We start from the raw sequence: 22,324 nt of genomic DNA on the forward strand, positions 1-22,324 counted from the left end.
ATTTAAGTGTTGAAAAAGAAGCATACATGGTTCTTTATCAAAACTGTGTTCTCCACAAATATTTTGATGACCATGTTTTTTTTTTGAGAGGGCATCTCTCATATTTATTGATCAAATAGTTGTTAACAACAATAAAATTCTGTATAGGGGAGTCAATGCTCAATGCACAATCATTAATCCACCTCAAGCCTAATTCTCATCAGTCTCCAATCTTCTGAAGCATAACGACCAAGTTCTTACATGGTGAACAAATTCTTACATAGTGAATAAGTTCTTACATGGTGAACAGTGCAAGGGCAGTCATCACAGAAACTTTTGGTTTTGATCATGCATTATGAACTATAAACAATCAGGTCAAATATGAATATTTGTTTGATTTTTATACTTGATTTATATATGGATCCCACATTTCTCCCTTTATTATTATTGTTATTATTATTATTTTTAATAAAATGCTGAAGTGGTAGGTAGATGCAAGATAAAGGTAGAAAACATAGTTTAGTGTTGTAAGAGAGCAAATGTAGATGATCAGGTGTGTGCCTGTAGACTATGTGTTAATCCAAGCTAGACAAGGGCAATAAAACATCCACGGATGCAGAAGATTTCTCTCAAAACAGGGGGGGTGAGGTTCTAAGCCTCACCTCTGTTGATCCCCAATTTCTCACCTGATGGCCCCCCTGCGACTGTGCCTGTCTTAGGTTGTTCCTCCCTTGAGGAATCTTACCCGTCTCTGGCTAACCAGTCATCTTCCGGGGCCATACAGGGAAATGTAAAGTTGGTAGGTGAGAGAGAAGCCATATTGTTTGAAAAGGTTAGCTTTTTACTTCTTTGCAGATTTATGCCCTGTGGCTTCTATGCCCAACATTTGTCTTGAGGTATCTTTACCACTTGGAGGTATTATGATACTCAGTAAATTCGATATGAGGCACGAATTCTATTTAAGGGTTGTAATTAGGAAGGAAGAAGAAAAGCTATAGAAGTAGCAGGCAGAAGAAAACATGGGAAGATTGATTATTTCTTTGACATATCTTCTTGTAGAGTAACTTAAGCATGTATAGGTTTTAAACTACTAATTAAATTGCACACACACATTAACATAATAGGAATACAGTTACATAACCAAAGCAGATCTATAATTATCAGCCATCTCCAGTGAAACCAAGAAAACCAGTTAGGCATCCTAGGCATTTGTGAAAATTTATCTATGAAATGGTGGATATTGGATGACCATGTTTTTAATATAATTTGTTTCCTTTGTAATGCAATGCATTCTATTTCAAGCATTTGAAAACATGCTGAGAAAGGCTCCACTAGGTGCCACAGGGATCCTCGACACAGCACATGTGAAGACCCCCATGCGCTGATCCAATGCCAGCGACCCCATGAGCGTGTCTTATTACTGGCTTCTTACAGAGGGGGCATGAGGCCCAGCAAAGGTGCATAGTCTGCTTAAGGCCTCACAAATACTGAGGGGTTGTGCATTATGAAATCTGTCCGCTGGTTTTATAGCTCATGGGCTGCTGTGGGCTTGCTCTCTGTATTATCCATATGCATGAACACCCCAAGGTGGGTAGCAGGCTCCTGGATGTGTGTGTGTCTGTTTATGTGTGTGTAACATGTATGTGTAGAAAAGGGAACCACAAATACCTGTCCATCTTGTCTGACTTCTGGAGTCACTTTGTTTAACAGCCTCCCCACATCCCTTGGGCCCTGAGGGATGAAGGGCTGGGCTGGGGGAGGATGGAGGCCCAGGCAGGGGTGAAGGAGCAACCTGTGGAGAGGGGTAGGAGGGCACCTATAGCCCCAGGGCTCAGCCTCTGGTCTGAAGTTAGTCCTGGGACCTGGGACAGCTTGGGTGCAGGGTTGTCTGGGGAACAGGGAATACAGATTCCACAGTAAGCCCTTCCCTGGGGACTTGGGACTGAGAATACCTGGGACCTCCGTCGCTGCACCAGGCTGCCTGTGGGGAGCCGTAAGGGAAAACCGCACTCTGCTGCTCCCCTGCTCCCTGTCTCAGCTCAAACGGCTTCAGGGCTGGTGCCACACATGCGGGCTTTCCCCCCATCAAGTCTGCCACACCAGCCATATGTCCTACGACTCAGTTCAGACACTGTCTACCTGGGGTCAGCATCAGATCCCACAAGACGGCCCTCCCTCTCCTCACACACCAGTCTCAAGTTCAGGTTGTCACCTGTGCTTCCCGAGCCGGATGGAAGAGCTGCACCGGGCAAGGCGTGGGGGAGGGGCGCAGATTTCCTGCACACTCTGGGTGCGCCGCCCTCCCGGCACCTCTCTGTTCACCAGTCCAGATGCTCTCCACACCTCATCCTTTTGGGTTTTTATGGAGGCTTCCTTACATAAGCATGGCTGATTACATCATCAGCCTCTGGAGATCAATGCAACCTGTAGCCTGCCTCCCCATCCCGGGAGTCGGGGGTGGGTGTGGGTGTGGGTGAAGCTGAGAATCTAATCCTGGTTGGTTCCCAGGCAACCAGCTCCCATCCTTAGGGGTTTCCAATAGTCGCTTCATTGACAAAAACTCAGGTGAATAAAAATATATTCCTTTCTCCTTTACGGCTCTGCAGCATTTTCAGGAACCAATGACAAGAGACCAAATATGATAAAAGATACTCTCATTGTTCTTATTGCTCAGGAAATTCCAGGGGTTTAGGAGCTGTGAGCCAGAAAATACAGAAGAATACAGAAGACCAAATCTGTATATTTCTTATTATAATCACAATTTCACAGGAGCCTAATACAGCCTGCCTCCTACCTACCTGGGGGTCCTGGATTCTGTAGCCTGAAGGGAGGGAGTCCCGGGAGGGAGTCCCGGGAGGGAGTCCCAGGAGGGGTGTTGGGATGTGGGCCTTCTGAGCCAGAGAACTAAAGTCTCCTCCCACCACATGGCTCCTGGGACAGGAGTTTCCAAATGGGTGCCTTTGGTAGCAACTCCTGTCTCCCTCTCTGCTTTCCAGGTGTGCCTCAATATGTCTTTCTAAAAATGCCAAGTCTGGTTAATTGTTTTCTTCCCCAAGGTTAAGTGATGTCAATAAAAATAATACATATGTGGCACGTGGATTATTTGTGGTCCTCATCTGCTAAACCTCCTCTGTGCTACGCAGAATCAATTATTAATACTTTGTGATGTGCTTTATAAGGAACAGAGACAAAATGGAAAAATCAAGGCAAGTCACTTTATCTCACTTTAAAGAAGAGGAACAATTACTTGCTGAGCTGTGAAGATTAAATGAAATCTATTTCCTTGATTATAAGGAATATCTATGTCTGGTCGGTGCTATGTCTGAGGAACTTTGGGCACAAAGAGAAAATAATTACTTGTATCTTATCTAATGTCTAATTCAGTATTTTAAAAAAAGTTTTATTTAAGTAAAATTGACTTGCAATAAACTGCACATATTTAAAGTGAACCACTTGGTAAATTTTAACATATATATACACTCATGAAACCATCGCTGTAGTCAAGATAATGAACACATCCATCATTCATAAACATTTCCATCTGTCAATCAGAGTACGGTGTTGCCTCAGAGCAAGGGCTCTGGGAGCTGTTATTTGTCTGTGATTTTCAGAAAAGATGAGAACAGTTGTCTGGTGTCTGTCACCATATCATAGCTCAGTTGCTAAGCCTGGATAGACCTGGGCATCCTCCGTTGACTTCCAAAACCCTTTAGAGCTGTGCTTTTGTGCCATATGGGCTTCTTTAAGCTATAGGAGACAGAAACCCAACTCAGAGTTGCTTGACAAAAACAGAACTTTTACTGGTTCAAGGAGCTGAACGGTTCACAGTGACACTGGCATCAGCTTGATTCAAGCCTCCGGGCATCCTCTCTAGATGCCTGCCTTTTCCTTGGTGCTCTCGCACGGCAGACTCTTCAGGGAAGCAAGATGGGGGCAGCAGTTCCAGGCAACGTGGGAGATGAAGCTGGGAAGGGAGGGAGGGGTCAGACCCCTACTCTGGGGTTTTCTTCTTTACTCTGGAGTCAGGCGGCAGGGGGCAGCCCTGGGAGGGGGTTTTTAAGCATGAGAATTTTCTGATTAGAGCTCTGAGAAGATCAACACCAGCCGCGGCACAGAGCCAGATGGGTAATTAAAAAGAAAATATCCTTTCTTTAAAAAGCCTTTCTTTTTTTTTGAAAGATTCACAATAGGTTTACCACCAGGCAGCATTCTGGGCTTTTTTTTGGATCTCATATCTTCCCACAAGTCCCTGGGAAAAAATATATCAGTTAAGATTTTAAGTCTCAAACAACAGTGGCTTAAATAAGATTAAGTTTGTTTTTCTCTTGTTTAAGGTGGTCCAGGGCTGGGTGGCAGCTCCACGATCAAAAGAAATCCAGCCTTCTTTTATTGTTCTGTCTTACCAGGCCAGTTAGTGGCTTCAATCCTCAAGCTTACCTCATGGTCCAAGCTGCTGGTGCTCCTATCATCACACCTGCATGCCTCAGGTAAAAGGAAAAGGGGAGGGCAAAGTGGTTCATCTCCTGGTTGGGTCAGTTTCCCATTTTCCTGACATGACATCTCTTCTTACATCATTGCCCAGAATCTGGTCATATGCCATGCTTTAGTATCAAAGGAGTCTGGGAAATGTGACCTTTATCTGAGCACATACCATCCAAAATGGAGAGTATGTGTGTTTTTATAAGGCTGTACATTGTTTTACACTGTTCTCATTGAGAGGTGGGGTCTGTGGCACCCCCTCCCTGAATCTTGGCAGGGCTCTGTGACTGCTTTGACCAGCAGAATAGGGTGGAAATGATGCTTTTATAATGTGAGTTCCCATGTTAGGTTATAAAAGGCCATGCAGTTTCTGTCTGTTTGACTTGAAACCAGGACTGGCTTCATGGGCATATGACCCCTTAAGTTGCACAGAGCTTTGTATTCAGAAGGGTCATTCACTTGTTTTGATGCTCTGCTGTCTTGAAATTCTTAATGATTGCATCTTTGAACTTGCGTTTTGTAAGTGAAGTCTGGTAGAGCAATAGCACATGTGTCTATGCAAAGGATGCATGTGCCCCATTTCCTTGCCACCCTATTAATACGTGTGTTTGTGATGGCTGCTACACAGCTTCCATTACACATTTCCCTGTATGTAGGGTCCCATGCTTGGAAGGACTCCTCTCTTGTTTTAACCTGCTGTTACATCTTGGAATTCTTAATTTTATCTTTGAATTGTACATTGGAAGTGAAGTCCAAGGGGACAATAGGTCATGCATGTGAGTAGAAGACATACATGCAGTTTGGGTGTCCACTGCTCACATAGTGTTTATAATGCCCCATGAGCACAGAACTCTGATGAACCCACACAGCACAGACAGCAGCAAGACTCAAAGTAAGTTCAAGGTGAGCATGTGATGTCTATGATTGAGTAGACAGAGGCACAACTCCAAGAGGCCATCATTTCTGTTTGATCCAGAAGTTCTTTTGGTCACAGAAGAAAGACAATGGTGTTCTAAGAAACACAGACAACCAAGGAAACTTATATCCTTCTTATTTGTGTTGCCTTTCTGTTAGCCAACCTCTTACACCAAAAATGATGACACAGAAGGAAAGGGAAAGACAGGGTGCCCTTTCAGCTGTCCTTTCTCATCAGTAAGCAGGAAGTAGAGAGCGCTGGTAGAATATGTGGCTGTCAAGAAATGAAATAAGAGCAATTTATCTCTATTATCCTGGTAAGAATGAAATACGCATACATGTATGAGTTGTGAACCACTCATGTAATTTTGGTGATTCCACATGTGAGTTAAGTGCTCTACATTAAAGTGGTCATTGCACAGTATAAAGATTAATGGGAAAATTCATGCTAGTAAGTTACAATTTTAACTTTTCTTTACTTATAACAACATGAAGAAGTAAATAAAAACAGCATGACAAGTTGAGAGAGAGACCGTAGCAGAAGGAAAAAGCTTTGTACTTCAGTACCCCCACTGGTTCTTTTCCTCCTTACTTTTTGCTCAAGGGGCCCCACATTTTCATTTTGCACCGAGCCTTGCAAATTATGATGCTCGCCCTGTTTGAGAGGCTTGCTCTCAGATTGTTGCCTTTCAGTCACCATGTTGTGAGGAAGCCCAAGCCATACAGAAAGCCAGCCTTTGTGTCCTCCCAGCCCAGGTGAAAGAAATAAAGCCTCCAGGCAATTCTATTCCCACTGCTTCCAGCCATTCCCCAGCCTCAGCCAACTTCCAGACACCTCCATCCATCTGGGTCTTCCAGCTGAGACTCAATTCTCACAGAGCAGAGACATGCCATTCCCACGATGGGCTGTCTGAATTCCTGACCTACAGAATCTATGGGCAAAATAAATTACATAGTTGTTGTTTTTTGCTACTGAGATTGGGGTAGTTTGATATGCAAAAATAAATGTACCATAGTTTATTTGTTTGGGTTGGTTCCAATCTGTTGTTGATACAGATGAAGCTGCAATGAATAATTATGGCACATACATTGTATATATTCAGGGCAAGATTCCTAGAAATGAGGATTACTATGTTAAAGGGCAAATGCAAATATCATTTTTTTTAGCTCCTATCAAATTCCTCCCTAAACCCTTATTTTTTCCCAAATAGTTTTCTTTGTGTTTATAGTGTATTTGTAACACGTACAACTTTCCTCTCAATATCCCTATCTACATATGGAGAAACTTAGATGCAGAAAAATGCACAAATAAAGGTATAGCTTCAGGAATTCTCACAAACTGAACATGTGTGTGTAACTCTCACCCAGGTCAAGGAAAAAACAGTCCTAGCTTCCTAAAAGCTGTCCTAGTGTCCCTTCACCGTGAATACTCCTTTCAATGGTATGAGTTTTCCATTATTTATCCATTTTCCCCTTGACGTTTCCAGTTAGGGGCTAATATATTCTAAATTTCTTGGTTTCTGTTGTGTCATCAGAACCTGTTGCACACATGCCAGGTTTGTTAGCAACTCCTTTACCTTTCTGTTGGGTTACTCTTCTCAAACTAGGCTCTTGTGGAACCAGGGGTCCTTTCCCAAATGACAGGAGAAAACAAATGCATGGCTTGGCTTCTCTCAGTTTAAAATTTCCCCTCAAACCTCTGGGGTCCACTCCCACATGTCTGTTACCAAGTTTCTGTGGTGACAAATGTTCAAGAAACAGGAAATAATGGGAAAACCCAGAAAAACCATACACTGTTATATTTAGAATAACAATAGTATTGTTTATGGAGCAGGTTTTTCATGTCAGGATAGGTGTCCATTGTACAGTAGAGAGATTTTCCCTAATGCATTGGCAAAATAGGAATCAATCCCTATTTCATAGGGAGTAAGCACCCAGGTTCTGAGAGGGGAAGCAACTCAAGGCCACACACTCACAGGGGAGGATGGGAAAGACTGCAGGCTCTGGGCTGCCCCATGGCACTAGCTTTCTGCTGCTTAGACCACATCTTCTTGTGTCCTGTTCTCAGTCTGGCACCCAAAGCCCTGCCTACCTTAGGCCTTCACCAAATCTCTGGCTTCTTCTTCCTGAATGCACTGAAGCTTTACTTTGGACCAGCCCCTGGGCCTTTGCATGTGCTGTTCCCTTTTCCTGGAACCTCTTTCCTCTTCACCTACGTCCTCCTCATCCTGCACAGATGCCCTCCCTGTCTAAGTTGGTGTCCTTGCTCCAACAGCATTGCAAATTCCCCCATCATATACATTGTACTTTTAATTTTTGTTTAATTCCTACTGAATTTCTGCCTCCTTCTGCCCACTTCAGACAGCAAGCACCTTAAAACAGGGATCAGTCTGTCTTGTTCATGGCTGAGTACCCATGGCCTAGCACCTTGCTGGCACATAGTAGGTACTCAGTAACTATTTGTTAAGGGAAGGGACCATCTGATTTGATTCTCCCAGCAAGCCTGTGAAGCAAGCAGGGCTGGACTGCTCACTCCCATTTTATGAGTAAGTAGAGTGAGGCCCTGAAAGGGGAGGCACTGACCCAGTCTTCTGATCTGTGGCCATAGCCAGACTGTGGTCTTGACACCTCTCCCAGACACCAAAGGGCAGGTGAAGGCTGAGGGAGGAGACCTCAGCCAGCCAGGGGGCTTCCAGGCTCCCCAGATTAGAATCAACAGGTGTGGCCTGTCCCTGCCCCTCCCTGCTCAGGTCACAGCAGGGAGACGAGAGAGGTTGACACTGAAGAAAGCTAAGTCCCACTCAGACGTGGCAGGCCTGTGGCCAGGTGTTCTGAAGCCAGGGCAGGGCAGTCAGGAGGTCAGAAACAGGAAAGAAGGTCCTGGCCCTGCCCCAGGAGGATCTAACGGGGACCATGGGCATTTATCTGCCTATGTGTTTCAAGTACTGGCCAGCATGAACTTGGCAATTGCTTATGTATTTATTTTCCTCTAGCCTTGGTCCCAGGGAATGTAAGATCAAGTTGAAGCATGCTCTGGAGCAGGTGATTTGGGTCCAAAGCCATTTCCATAAGTTCCTGCTGTGTGACTTTGGCAAGGTGATTTCACTTCTCTGAGACTCAGTTTTCCCATCCATTGAAAGGGGATGATAATAGTACTTACCCCATAGGGCCATTACAGGGCTTCCATGGATAGTCTCAGGGAAGTTCTTCACGTGGTGCCCGACACAGAGAAATAACTGGGGATAACATCACAGAGAGTGGACTGCATACAGGCCCTGTCCTAGGGGCCTTACAATTTTCTGAGCCCTCACAGGGATTTTGGAGGCTCCAGCATTATCCTTTAAGGGGCAGAAGTGGGACTTGGATCCAGCTCTCAGGAGAGCCAGAGGGCTGAACCAATCCACCATGTTACTTAGAGCAGTTACTGCGAGCTAGGCCCTGTGCTCTGTGCCACAGGGACATACAGGTCAAGTGGAAAATGGGCAATTCTTCCAGGACAACCGACTGGCCTCTGGGACCCTTTCTCCAGAAGGAATGCTTCAGGCCCGAAGCCTCTGAACTCCAGTTTAAGAACAGAGCTGAGGTGGAGCTGGGGGAAGGCTGAGCTTGCGGGTGAGGAGCCCTGGTTGCAGGCTGAGTACAAGGTACTGGGAGCTGCTGAAGCCTCTAGTGACATGCCTGTAGGCCAGGAGGGAGCAGACCTGGGGCTGGGGCTCTATTGGGATGCTGCTGGGATCTTCCAGGCAGAAGACGGGGCCAGGGTGAGAGAGCAGGTGCTGGAGGGGAAGCAGTGCTGTGTCCTGTTCCCCTTGCTGTCCATGGGAAATGGCAGCTGCTGTTGAGCATGGCAGAGCCACCCACCAGCCATCGACTGCTCAACTCCAGACTTACATAGAAGAGAAATATTTAACCCACTGAGTTTCGGGGTCTTTTTGCTACAGCAGCTTAGCCTGTACCCTATCACTGTGTGATCTTAGGCAAGCACTTCACTTCTCTGAGCCTCAGTTTCCATATCTGTAAAATGGGGGTAATGATAGAACCTAGTAGGATTCAAGGATGGTGCAGGTAGGCCTGGCAGTGAGGAGGGGTACTCGATGCCCCGTATTCCTACCAGCTCCTCCTGGCTGGCCTCTTCTAGGAGAACTTTCAAACTCCCCACTCAACCTGAGGGCAGGCCCCAGGATTTCTCTTCCTCCTTCTGACCCCCACAATGACACCCAGCTTGGGCAGTGGACACAACAAGTCCCTTGACCCAGATTTATACAAATAACAGGATCTGGATGACTCTCAGTGATCCCTGTCTTGCATTTTACAGATTAGGAAAATGAGGTCTAGAGGGAGACAGGAATTTGCCCCAGTTCCACAGTGGCTCAGACAGAGCGGTGCCTGGATCCAGACCTTGGTGGGCATTGGGGAGGGGAGTCCATCTCTGATGTAGGTGCTCAGAGGGCACATTCTCCCACCACTCTTCTGTGTTTGCTGTGCTCCAGCTACACTGGCCTCCTGGTAGTTCCTAGTGACCACCTCAGGGCCTTTGCACTTGCTGTTCCATCTAGTGGGCCTGTTCTTCCCACAGCTCTTCCCTGGATGCCGCCTTCTCACCTTATTGGCCCTCAATTTAGGTATACCTCTTCAGAGGGGGTTTTCCTGATCACCCTCTGTTGGACCCTCTGTAATCTCTTATCTCTACCTCATGTCTTCTTCCTTCATTTGCAATGTATTAGTTTCTTAATTTGGTTTTTAAATTTTTTAAAATTTGCTTTTGGCCAGTCTCCTCTCTAGCCTGTTAAGCTCTGTGAGTACAGGACCACGGATGTCTGTCTTGTTCACTGTTCCATTCCCATCACGGAGCCAGGCCTTGGCCCAGGCAGGTCCTTAATGCTGACTTGCATGGATGAAAGGATGCAGATGAACAAATACATGAATGAATGTGCTGGGCCTGGATGCCCACCATGACATTGACTTGCATGACTTCCTTGTGAACTGGATCCAGTCTCCTCATTGTGCATATGTAGAAAGGGAGCGCAGAGAGGGTAGGGCAGGTAGGGCAGGAATGTGTTGGATGTTATTGGGTTTCCCTGCCCTCAGGACCCCTGAGAACCTCAGCTGTGCAATCCCATATTAATCTAACACTAGAAAGCAACACGTTTATGTTGGACACAGCCTGGACCAGAATCCTGCAGAAGGGCTATTCCTTCAAAAGGTGCTGATGCTGGTGTTGCCAAGGCAACACTGTTAGCTTTCTGGAGCATCTTTTATGAGAGACGTAAAGGCCCATACAGACACTGGGTGGGAGAAAAACCTGGAAAAAGGGGTCAAATTCTCTAGCTACCGAGACAAACCATCCTAATGCTGGCTGCCCCTTTTCCCCTGCAAGGGCCACTTTCTCCTATGCCCATGCTCATCATTTCTGGAGCATGCACAGAGAACTCTCTCCCCACTGTGGAAATTGTCTTTGCCAGGAACATGCAGAGATCTCAGGAACAGTGTGTTCTGCCTGGCTGGCTCCATCAAGATCTACAAGGTGCCAGCGGGAAAGGCAGAATGGTCCTTGGAAGGCTTTCCAGAAAGCTCCTTCAACCCATGATACAAGTGAAGGGGATACCACTCCTGCATTTTTTTTTGTGGTTGGTGCCAAGATGCTTCCAGAGAGCTCTGGACAAGGGAAGCAGCTCATAGGTGCAAGTGCACTGGATGTGGTGATTGTCTGTGCTGCCTCACGTTAGACTCCTTCCCTCTCTGAGCTCTATTTCTTCATTGCTAACATGGGGAGAACACTGGTCTGATGCAGGGAGAGGTGACAGGATTTTCCATAGGAACCTGTAGATGCAGGTGTCCCAGAAGCCAGTTCCCATAAGTAGCGGTCCTCCAGGACACCTGGCCAGGGCCACGACCACACCAGCTATGCCCACTGGAGGCTGTTATGCTACCCAGAGCCTTTCATCTGGTCTTGTCTGCAGCCATTGTGAGTCAAAGTCACCATCAGAATGGCTTTTATAAGTCAGCAGGTGGTCCATCCTTATTGCACAGACAGGGAATGGAGGCTCAGAGTGTCAGGGGCTATGCTCCAGGGCAGGGCCAGGACTGCAAACCAGGATTGGACATCCCTGGGCAGGACACAGCTGTGTCCTTGATAGGTTGGGGCAACTGGCGATGAGCCAGAGGCTGGGGCCAGGCCTTGGGGCAGGAAGGCTGGAGATGGAGCAGAGATGGAGAGAGGAGAGGTGGGAGTCAGAGAGAGAGAAAAAGTGATCACAGGTTTTTGCCTGCCCAGCACTGCTGCTTCCTGAGACAGCACCTCAGGTTCCCCTGCTAGATCCATGACTTGGATGGGACTGGCCCTGACCCTGGTTCTGAGCATGACCCTATGACCAGATCTGGTCACTGAGAATCACAGGGATAGGTGCAGGGTGGACACAGGGCCAGTCCTGGCTGGAAAGAATCATGCCTTTGCTGGAATCACTGGGTCAGGGGAGCTTTCTGTCTTAGGGGTGCGGAGCTGGGAGGACATGAGCCCAGGCTACTGCAGACATCTGTTAGGAGAGAACCTGACTGAGAAGTCTGCACAGCAGATGCAGGGCTGAGAGATGAAGAGGGACATCTTTTGAGCTCTTAGATCTAACTGCACCTGAATCCACCTGAAGACTTCCTGGTATGTGAGTTAATCCATTCCTTAGGCGAGGGCTTCTATTCCTTGTGCTGGAGAGTCCTGGCATGGAGGGGGCAGGCAGGCAAGAAGGAAGAATGGATATTTAAGAACTGGTGTCCCAGGGTAACCCAAATCAGCTTCTTGGCCTTTTTAAGGGAAACAAGTGCAGACAGAGATTTGGGCCTTCCCCACACCCAGAGTGGTGTTTCTGCAGGGCTCAGAGCTGTGTCCTCCTCTCCTCTGCAGCACGCTGCCAGCCTACAAACTGTAGTACAAAAATAAATGCTTACCTTACCTGGGGCTGGAGAAGGGGTGGCATGCACTAGACATCGATTTCCTCACCCCTCTCACCTCTTTGGGAACTAACATTTATTAGGCACCTGCTCCATGCCAGGCTCTGTTAAGAGGCTGACATACATGGTCTCACTGCCACAGTCCAGCGAGAAGGGAGTATCATCTCTACTTCTCCAGACAAGACAATTGAGGCTTTGAGAAGCTAGCCACTGGCCTCAAATTCAAGAGCAGGGTTGGGTCTTTCTTACTCCAAAGCTCTGCCCACAGCACCACTCTGCACACAGTAGGTGCTAAACCAGGGCCTGAGGAGCAAACACTGTGTAAGGCCATGTGAGCATTTTGGGCAGGAACCTGCCCTCCCTCCCTCTCCTCTTCCTGCCTGAAATGCCCATTAACAACCACATCCTTTGGTTTCCCTGAAGGAGGCCGGCATTGATGTGCGCTGGGTTTACTCAGAGGGTTGGCTGAGGTGGACCCGGGCCAGGCCAGAGCTGGCTGGGAGAAGGTGTCCTGCCTCCACTGCCCCAGCCTCATCCAGGAGGACATTTCAGGACAGAGGCACATCCGGCTTGGTCAGTCCTGGCTGGCCCAGGTGTCAGCTAGAGATGACAGGACTGTGGTGGCCTCATCAGGACTGAGGATGGTGACACCGTGATGGGGGTGGGTGGCAGAGGGTCTGTGGCTCCTCTCTTACCCGATCTTCTGAAAGAAGCTCAGAGGAGCCTCTGGTCTCCCAGGCTCAGGCAGAGGCCCAGTCTCCTTCGCTTCCACCTCCCATGGATGCCCAGCTGCAGTGCCACAGCTGGATGGGGCAGGAGGAGGGGCTGGGGTTCCAGCTGGGAGGCAGGAAGGATCTGGACCTGGGAACTGGTGTCCTGCCTAAGGCAGAGAGGCCAGGTGAGCTGGGGTTCCAGGGTGTGCTGAGGGGCAGTCCCCAGGTAGAGATCTGGTGTCCTAGGGTCAGAAGAAGCCTGGGAGGACACCAGCCAGCACAGAGAGGACACTGAGACCTAGACCTTCTTCAGGGATGGTGTGTGTCTGCCTTAACCCAGAGTTTCCTTCCAGTTGTTTCCAGAGGCTGTTTGAGGCCATCATTGTAGCCCTTGTAGCCAGAAGTGGTGAGTGCAGGTCGGGGTGGGGGCTGGGCCTCCTCATGACAGTGAGGACCGGCTGTTTCCAAGGGCATCCACAGCCCTAAGAGATGCTCTGGGATGAACGGGGCCCATTTTCAAATGAGTACATTTGGAGAAGGCTGCCCACTCTAACTCCTTCATGGGCGTTCACAAGGACCACATTTAAGGCTCTGACAAATCCTGCAGCTAAGACTGTTGACATTGATTTAACCTGGTGTTCCTCTTTCTCACTTGACCATTGTTACTTTTAGAAGGGAGCCTGAGTTATTTTTTCTGAAACAATTCTAGGGCATGCTGAGGGCAAAGGAATTCCTTTTAGATCTCCTGGAGCCCTTGAGATATCAGGTCTGAGCTCCAGATGCTGGGGCCTAGGAGGGGTGGATGGTGTTGGCTGGATATAATGATGCCCATTATGGGGTGGATGTAACCCCTTCAGCCTTGAACAGAAAGTTCAAAGACATCTCAAGGATGAAACAGGAGATGGCCTTCCCACCAAGGGACAGAATCTGGGCCCCCATCTGAGTAGTTGCCTGTTTGAAATACTTTACCACCTGCCTGAAATCCCGCCATTAGTCCTGTATTCCTCTGAGGGGCCAAATCAAGTTTGTAGCTCATTCAGGGTATTGTGACCCTCAAGCTGGCACATGACCCCTGCAGGAGACAGGAGGAAAGAAGAAAGAGGGATACTGCAGAGGCAGGGACACCAGATGTCCCCCCATTTCACAGCTTGAGGGGAAGGGAGGAGGCAGCTGACTCTTCTGGTCTCCGGGGTGAGGAGGGCTGGTTCAGGAGACCCAGTGTGTCCAGGACAGGGCCCTGGCACTGTGTCCTGTGTACTGTGACCATCTTGTCCAGGCTGCCAAGTCCTGGCTCCTCCTGTGGGTCCAGCCTCCGGGCGCCGCTGCTTGTTAGATGCCCACGGGACGCACCATCATGCGAGTGGCCCGCAGCGAGTAGCTGGGGCCCTGGAAGTAGTGCCAGCGGATGCCGTTGAGCTTGCGCACGTGGTGGCGAGCCGGGTAGTAGATGCCGTTGAGGTTTGAGAGGCCGCAGGCATCAAACCACCATCCTGGTGGAGGGGAGGGAAATGCTTTGGGAAGGTGGGGGTCCAGCCAGTGGGGTGAGGGCCACCCCCTACCTCAAAGACCAATCAGGGCTATTGCCTCCTCCAGGAAGCCACTTCCAGAGATGGTGGGGGCAGGGGATGGGTAGTGAGTGGGGGGAGACTCCCAGATCCTCTGCTCAGCCTGGGGCCTCTGGAGTGCAGCCCTCTGATGGTCTCTCTGTGTGTATCTCTCTGATGTCTCTGTCTCTCTCTTTGGCCTCCATTGCCCTGCTTTTCTGGGTCCCTGCCTCACATATTGCGTCCATCTGTCTTTCTGTGGTCTGCATTTCTCTCCATCTCTCTCTCTATACTTCTGGCCCCATGTAGCTCTCTGTCACCATTGCTCTATGTCTCTGTCAGTCCTGGTGTCTCTTGCATCTCCATCGGTCCCTGTCTCTGTGTCTCAGGAAGTGTCTCCTTCTATCTCTATCCTTGCCACTCTTTCTGTCCCTCACTCATCCCCATCTCCCACTCTCTGACCTCTGTCCCCCCAAGGAACACAGCCCAAGCAACAGTTGTGGGGAGCTGCCCCTCTGCCCTCGTCCCGGTTCCCCCATCCTGGTCCTGCTTGGCCTGGGTGTGGGGACTTCTCAGGCCTGGGGGGGACTGATGGGGCCTTGTGCCTCCCTCAGGTGCCTCCTGGGGCCCCACTCTCAATGTTCTCCAGCCTGGTCTCAAAGGAAACTGGTTGCCCCAGTTTTAGGAGGAGGTGAGACCCTGGAGGTAACCTGGAGGACCCAGTGGGAGAAGGTATGGATGGAGCACAGCCAGGCCAGCCAGTGAGTGGGTGAGACCCCGGCTGCACCCATGTCCTGACAGCACGAGGCTGCACAAGGACCTGGGAGGGGAGGGAATGGGGGCGTCCAGCTAGGTGGGCCTGTGGGGAGATGGTGCTTCTCCCCACTCCGCACCCACCTCCAGACAGCATCTGGGCGCACTTGCAGAGACAGTTGTCGTTGTCTGCATCACGGGTGCTGAAGTTGGTGCCTTGCAGGACCAGGCTGCTCTGGCGCCCAGCTGAGCCACTGTACCCACTCAGAGAAAGCCTGGAGGCCACCAGAGGTGGTGACAGGAGAGGAGCCCAGAGTCAGGATGGGGCTGGTTAAGGAAGAGCCTCCCAGGAGGCTTTGTCCCAGGCTGTTCTGGGAGCTGTAGCCGGGCGGTCTGTCCCTCCTGGGTTGCCCTCCTTGCCTCTGCCTCCCAGGAACAGAGCACCAAGTGTGTGCCAGGCCACCCTCATCTCACTGAACGTGAGTCTTGGACAGTAAGAATGATCATGATAATAATAATGAGGACAATGGCTAACATTTTTTTGAACGTCTACTATGTGCCAGGCATTGTTCAAAGTGCTTTATATGGGTTAACTCGCTCGTTTAATCCTCACAACACCCTATTATTCCAATTTTACAGATGAGGTAACAGAGAGCCCGAGAACCAAAGAAGCCTGCCTGAGGTCTCAGAACAATTGAGGATGACTGCCAGACCCCAGCCTAGTAGGCATGGCCTGACTTGGGAGCTGTGTGCATTTTGCATCCTAGCTGACCATCCTGCAGCCCCAGCCCCATCACACCTCCTGACACCCACCACTGCCTCCGGGAAGCCTTCCCTGATCACACCAACCTATATGGATCTGTGCCTCAGCACAGCCCCTCCCCCTGTGACGTCCACTTCTACAGCTAGCTGGCCATGGTTTATATTTCTCTGCCAGGCTGTGAGGCCCTGGTGGGCACATTTAAGCCTGTGGGATGTTTACAACTGTGAGTTTTGGGGGCAGAATGCCTGGATTCATTGCCAGTTTTGCCACTCATCAGCTGCATGGCCTTGGGCAAAATGATTCACCTGTCAGCTTCAGTTTCTTCATCTGTTAAAATGGTGAGGATAGTAACACTAACTGATTTGATGGCTCCAGCGTGATAAGCACAGAGCAGTGCAGCACGTGGTAAGTGCTCAGCCCAGTTAGTCCTTGTTATTCAGCAAGGCTGTGTTCCCAGCCCTCCGCACACAGCTGCCACAGGCTCCCACTGGGCCTGGCCCTAGAGGATGTTTGGCGCTTGTAGCAGGGGCGGGGCTGCACTGGCAGCGGAGGCGGGCAGCCAATTTGGAAGCAATTAAGGAGGTCCTATGAGTGGAGGCAAATGGACACCAGATGCAGCCAGGGGAGCTAGGGGAAGCTCTGGTTCCCCCAGGCCAGGACCTGGGAGATGCCCTCAGCAGGATCCAGAGGGAACATGGGGTCAGGGCATCTGTCCTGGCTCGGTCTCTGCCCCTTCCACCCATAAGTTTTCTATCTGTGGTGAGTCAGAGGCATGGCCCTCAGGGTCCAGACAGCTGTGGCCAGCCGCAAAGCCCCAACCATGCCCTTTAGACATGCCACCCTGTGCTCACATGACTGGCATTGCAAACCCCCTGCAGAGGCCCGGCTGGGGCTTCCTGGGGTGGGAACAGGAAGGCTGGCCCAACAGCTCAGTCCTTGTTTCTCTTTGTGGCCACTGAGTGCTCCCCTTGAGGTTTTAGTGATATTAGTTCAAGGCCAGGCTTGGGGGTCAGGCTGAAGTCTGGGGTCACATTCTGTCTGAGGCTGTGTGAAATCAGGGCTGGACAAAGTGGTCTCATGGGGTCACTCCAGCAGCACTGCCCCACCCTATTGTCCCCAGACTCCAGCACAGGCTCTGCCTCTCTTCCCTTCCCTTCTGGGGGATGGGATCTGTGACATCTGGGGCCCCTCAAGTTATGGACCAGGAACCCCCTTTGACCCATTGTTCAGATGCACTTCTGGATACAATTTTGCATTCCTGAGTATGTGTGTGTTTGTTCTGAGTTTGTGCTGGAATATCTGTCGTGGGTCTGAGCTGTGCTCAGGAATCTGCTTTGTGCCTGGGACTGTATGTGTGTGTTCACCTGTGAGGGCCTCTGTGAGGCCCATTTGCACATGTGTCTGGGTGTGTGTCTGTGTTTGTGCAGCAATGCTCCCATGAGTCTGTGTGTTTGTAGGCCCAAGCATGTGCCCCGGAGTGTGGTGAGCCTCTTCACATTTGCGTGTGTGTCTGCTTGTGTATCTACGTGTGCATCTTGCATGTGTAGTCAGATCTGGGTGTGTGGCACCTCTGGGAGGCATGTGCCAGTGTCTTTATGTGCCTGCGCCTTGTCTATGCCTCCCTCCATCCCTTTCCATGCACCACTTCCTCTGCAGACTTATGCATGCACCCCAGCCAGGCTCCAGAAGGCCCCCATTATTGTGTGTGCCAAATAAGGGCACCCCTCCTGCAGCAGCTGTTGACTGCCCATGCTTTGCCACCTCTGGGCTTCCCTATGACTCTGAACAGTGGGTGTACAGGGATCAGAATTTGCTCTGTCACTCTCCCTATGGCCTTTCTCTGGCAGCTTCCAGGGCCCTCTGTGCTTTCTAGGATCTCTACTCAGTCTCCCAAACTTTTCCTGAATAAGCGGGGACTCTTCCTTATGACTCCACCAGCCCTTGAAAGAGCTTTGGGGTATCTGTGGCCAGCTGGGTGGTCCCCTCTCTCTGCTTTTTTTCAAAACATCCCCACTCCCTGAGATGCCCTTCCTATCCTCTCTTTGTCTGGAGAATGCCTACTGTTCATAGGTATCACCTCCTCCAGGGAACCCTCTCTGAGGGCTCAAGCACCTCTTTGCTCCTGTACTTTCCCCTTAGGCATCTCCTGTCTCCCCGGGGGTGTGGGATTGCTTGTGGACATGCTCACCCCCAGATACACATGACACACTGGACTGTGAACAACTTTGAGGGATGGGGCCCAGGTCTGATTCTCCTCAATTGTTCTTTCCTGGTGCAGGACAAGGGTTCAATATACTGTTATTATTTAGGGCTCTGCTGAAGGCCAAGTAGCTGTTCCTTTGAGGCCTGGGAATAATAGTTTGGAACCATGGGTAGGAAGTGCTCCATGGCTCAGATAAAAAGCCAGAGGCAGCATATCAAATTCACATATGAGAGCATAGCAAGGGGTTTCAAAGGTCATAAATATGTTTGCATAGATGGACATAAATTACAGAGATCTACATAGATGAACAGATATTATATTTCTGTCTTGGAATACACTGTATATCTCTAACACTTATTTAATGTTTACTTTATGCTAGGTGTCTTTGCAAAGATTATCCCAATTATGACACAGATACTATATTTCACAGTGTGGAAACTGAGGCTCAGAGAGGTTAAGTAACTCCTTTAAGGTCACAAAGCCAATAAGTGATGGAGTTGGGATTCATGCCAGGCAGTCTGGCTCAAGCACTATGTTCTTTAGTGCAGTAAGGTACTTCTCCCAATATTTCTTCCCCAAGAAAGATGGCAGATCCTAGACTTAGGGTCACAGAAGCTACTACCTAAGAATTGGGTCAGGGAGATGAGGATTAACTACTAGGTATGTAGGAAAAATCCCCCAGCTTCCTGTTAATGCACTTAGCATGTAGCAGGCACTGGGGATGGGTATAGCAGTGAACTCAGAGCAGACAAGCCAAGTGTGTGGGGCTGCCCTGGGAGCAGCAATAACAATATTATTTGTTGAACATTTTCAGTCACTGTGTTAATGATCTATGAGCAGTATCTCATTCAAGCTTCATTAATACTTTGAATATGGTAGTTATACCTAGGACACCCATTTTCCAGATGAGAAGGTGGAGGGACTTGTTAAGGGTTACTCGAGGAGAGAGGGATAGAGTCAGGACTTAAGCCTTGGCTTAAGTGGTGGTCAGTCACTTAAATAAGAGTCAGCAGGGTGTTGTGGCTACTTACTGGTCTGCTTGAGGAGTAGGGGGACATCCAGCTCAGCCCTGTCTAGCCCAGACCCAGGGGACATGTCATTCAGCTCTGAACTTTGCAATTTAAGGAGAAATATGGTCAGATTGGGGTGGGTCCCCAAAGGAGGGATGTCAGAACCACCTAGCTGGAGGAAGCAGGGACATTTAAGAAGAGACGGGGTTAGGGGCCCAACATTGAAAAGCCCCCAGAAGTGGGATTAGTGCAGGGAAACAGAGAGTCATCAGAGATTCCTTGGGAGGAAGTGACCTTCCCATCAGTGGAGGCATTCCAGTATGGCTGGATGATGACTGTGGCTACGCAGGAGATTCTAGCAACATGTGAAGAACCAGATGACATGTGCAGTGCTTTGTAGCCCTGTGAGTGTGAGTCGATGAATTCAATTCTGTCCTGGTTCAAAGACACCCAGAACCAGGCATATATCTTCAAGATCCTGAGTTTATCAGAGAGGCAATGTCATGTAATGGAAACACCATGAGTTTTGGCAGCATGGAAACCTGAGTTCAAATCCAGACTCTACCTAAGTAGTAACTCTGGACTTGAGACTTGAGCTCTGTCTGTGCCTCAGTTTCCACATCAGGTAAGTAAAGCAATACTTACCTGAGAGTGTTGTGGGAAAGGCTGAATGGACTAATGTGCCTGGAGCATAGTAGGTGCTCAGCAAATGCTCATTCCTTTTTCTAAACAGAGCCAAGAGCCAGGTTGAGGGAGTGGGAGGGACCTAGATGATTTTATAATAAACTCATATTTAAGTGCATTCTGTACTTAAGAAGCAGAGGTACGGAGAAGCCAGAAACTTGATTTGTCTTAGTTCACAAAGCAAGTTGGAGCACAGCCAGAATGAGCCCAGGCTCTCTAATTCCCAGATCAGGGACCTTTCCACCTTGCCCCACAACATAGAACAAGCTGGGAAAGTCACCTCCCCATTCTGGGCCTCTGTAAAATAACTGAGTTGGACTTTGGAAAACAGTTTATCAATTTCTTAAAAAATTAAATATACATTTACCTCCTAAAAAAAAATGACTGAGTTGGGGTGATCAACCTTGGAAGGCCCTTGAGCTCCTGGGATGGCAGCATCAGTGACATTCCATTCCACCCAGTGGCTGGGACGTGTTGAGTGCTAACCAGCCCGCCTCCAGATCCCATGACGTTCACCCAAATGGGGGGCAGATGGTAGGAACAGGAGACGCCCAGGGACTGACCTTTGGTGCAGACTTTGTAGTCACTAGCCTGGAGACACCAGCCCACCCACCAGCTTGGGCCCCAAGCCCACCTGTACAGCTGCCCCTCGCTGCCCAGCTGGAAATGTTCATACTGGGCATAGGCCTCGTTGCCTTCCCAGTCTTGCAGCTCCACACGCAGACAGTAGGCTGTCCTGCTGGTGAGCTGGTGCACCACCTCATTGCCCAGCCAGTGCTCCCCGGCCGGGTCACCGAAGCCCTAAGGAGAGTGGAGGGTGGGGTGGGCTTCATGCCAAGGAGGGAGGCTATGCCCCTGGCTGAGAAGCTTGGCTGGGCCAAGCTCAGGGGCCACTAATCCAAAACCACTTTGCCTAATGATCAAGTTCATTCCACTGGCCTGCCAGTGGAAGCTTCCCAGCAACTAGAGCAAAAAGACTAAGACGTTTGTAAATGTAAAAGCCTGTTGAAAATAATTGAAATCACATTTCTTTGAAGTTCAAAAACAGGAAAAATGAATCTGTGGTGATAGAAGTCAAAATAGCAACTACCTTAGGGGAATATTGACTGGGAGGGGGCCCAATGAGGACTTCTGGGGGTGCTGGAAGTGTTGTATATCTAGCTTGGAATGGTGGTCACACAGATGAATACAAGTGTAAAAATTCACTGAGTCTCACACTTAAGATTTGCACACTTAGCTGCATGTATGTTAAACATCAATAAAAAAATTAAATATTTAATCAGCTGCATAAATTGTAGAGCAAACTGTTCAGTGACATGGCAGCCACTGCAAAATTTCGGCAACATAGAGAAGTAAAGCTAGGACAGTTGGGAGTCACCAGTATCCCAGGTTTAGGAGAAACAGATGCCTTTGCCCAGAACAACAATTCAGCACCAAGGACAGGGGAATACCTAAGCCCCACTCCCCATTTTAGTCACATTGTACCACTGATTGCTTAATAGTTAGTATTCAGTATGCTTTTGTGTATTTCTGCATCTAAGCACTCTTTTTCTCTTTACCATTCTTAATGATTTCTTAAAGCCCAACTGGTCCAAGAACACCCACAGCTTAATTTGGTATTTATTTTTAAATATTTATCAAATAAACAACAAGCAGACACAGATAACACTGCTGTTTCCATGTGAGTATCTTTTTCTATTTCTTTTGCTTTCAAAAGTGTAAGAGCTTTTGTCAGCTTGCCAAAAATCCTTTATTCAACATTTAATTAAAAAACGCTGTAAGAGAATTGTGCACTATTTCTCATTTTGTAAAATGCATGGGGTCTTTGAGCAAGTCCACATTAAAAACTCTCTCCTACAGATGTGGTCACAATGTGTGCAAAGACAATGCAGTCAAGGGTGGGGAGGAGATGACTTTTTTCTGTTCCCCTTTTTGTACTCTTTAAAAACCTTTAGCAATGTATGTGTATTATCTTTCCAAAATTAAAACAAAAATAAAGTTAAAATATCATTTTTAGGATATATATATCATAAATTGCAAAAAGAAGGTTCATTTTCAGGTGATGGAGTCCCTGAAAGTGAATGTACATGGGGCAAATCTGAAGGTTGTTGTTTTTCAGTGGGCTGATTTTTTTCTGGGAAGGGTTGAGGGCAGACCAATCCCCTGTCCACAACCCACTTCCTGCCCCAGGTTTCAGGGCTGAAAAACCCCTCTGTAGGGCAGCTGTGTTACCTGTTTGTAATCCTTCCAGTTCTGCTGGAAATTCACACTGCCATTCTCACGGCGCTGGATGAGGGTCCATCCGCCTCCGCTGGCCTCCATGTCACAGAACACCTGGA

General features: G+C 48.8%; 1 protein-coding gene across 2 annotated transcripts in view; it reads right to left on the reverse strand.

Annotated features, from left to right (window-relative positions):
• Positions 1-4,459: 4,459 nt before the first annotated feature.
• ANGPT4 (angiopoietin 4) overlaps positions 4,460-22,324 on the reverse strand; it is a 49,868-nt gene continuing 32,003 nt past the window's right edge. For both annotated transcript variants that reach the window (XM_073236764.1, XM_037004645.2), the window contains 4 exons: positions 22,218-22,319; positions 20,620-20,786; positions 15,470-15,600; positions 4,460-14,518 (listed from right to left, as the gene is read on the reverse strand). In XM_073236764.1, the coding sequence (XP_073092865.1) occupies positions 14,358-14,518; positions 15,470-15,600; positions 20,620-20,786; positions 22,218-22,319 (561 nt within the window). In that variant the 3' untranslated portion in view covers positions 4,460-14,357. The remainder of the gene's footprint in view (positions 14,519-15,469; positions 15,601-20,619; positions 20,787-22,217; positions 22,320-22,324) is intronic.

The sequence above is a fragment of the Manis javanica genome, chromosome 5 (assembly GCF_040802235.1).
Source record: "Manis javanica isolate MJ-LG chromosome 5, MJ_LKY, whole genome shotgun sequence".
In the NCBI taxonomy this organism is placed as follows: domain Eukaryota; kingdom Metazoa; phylum Chordata; class Mammalia; order Pholidota; family Manidae; genus Manis; species Manis javanica.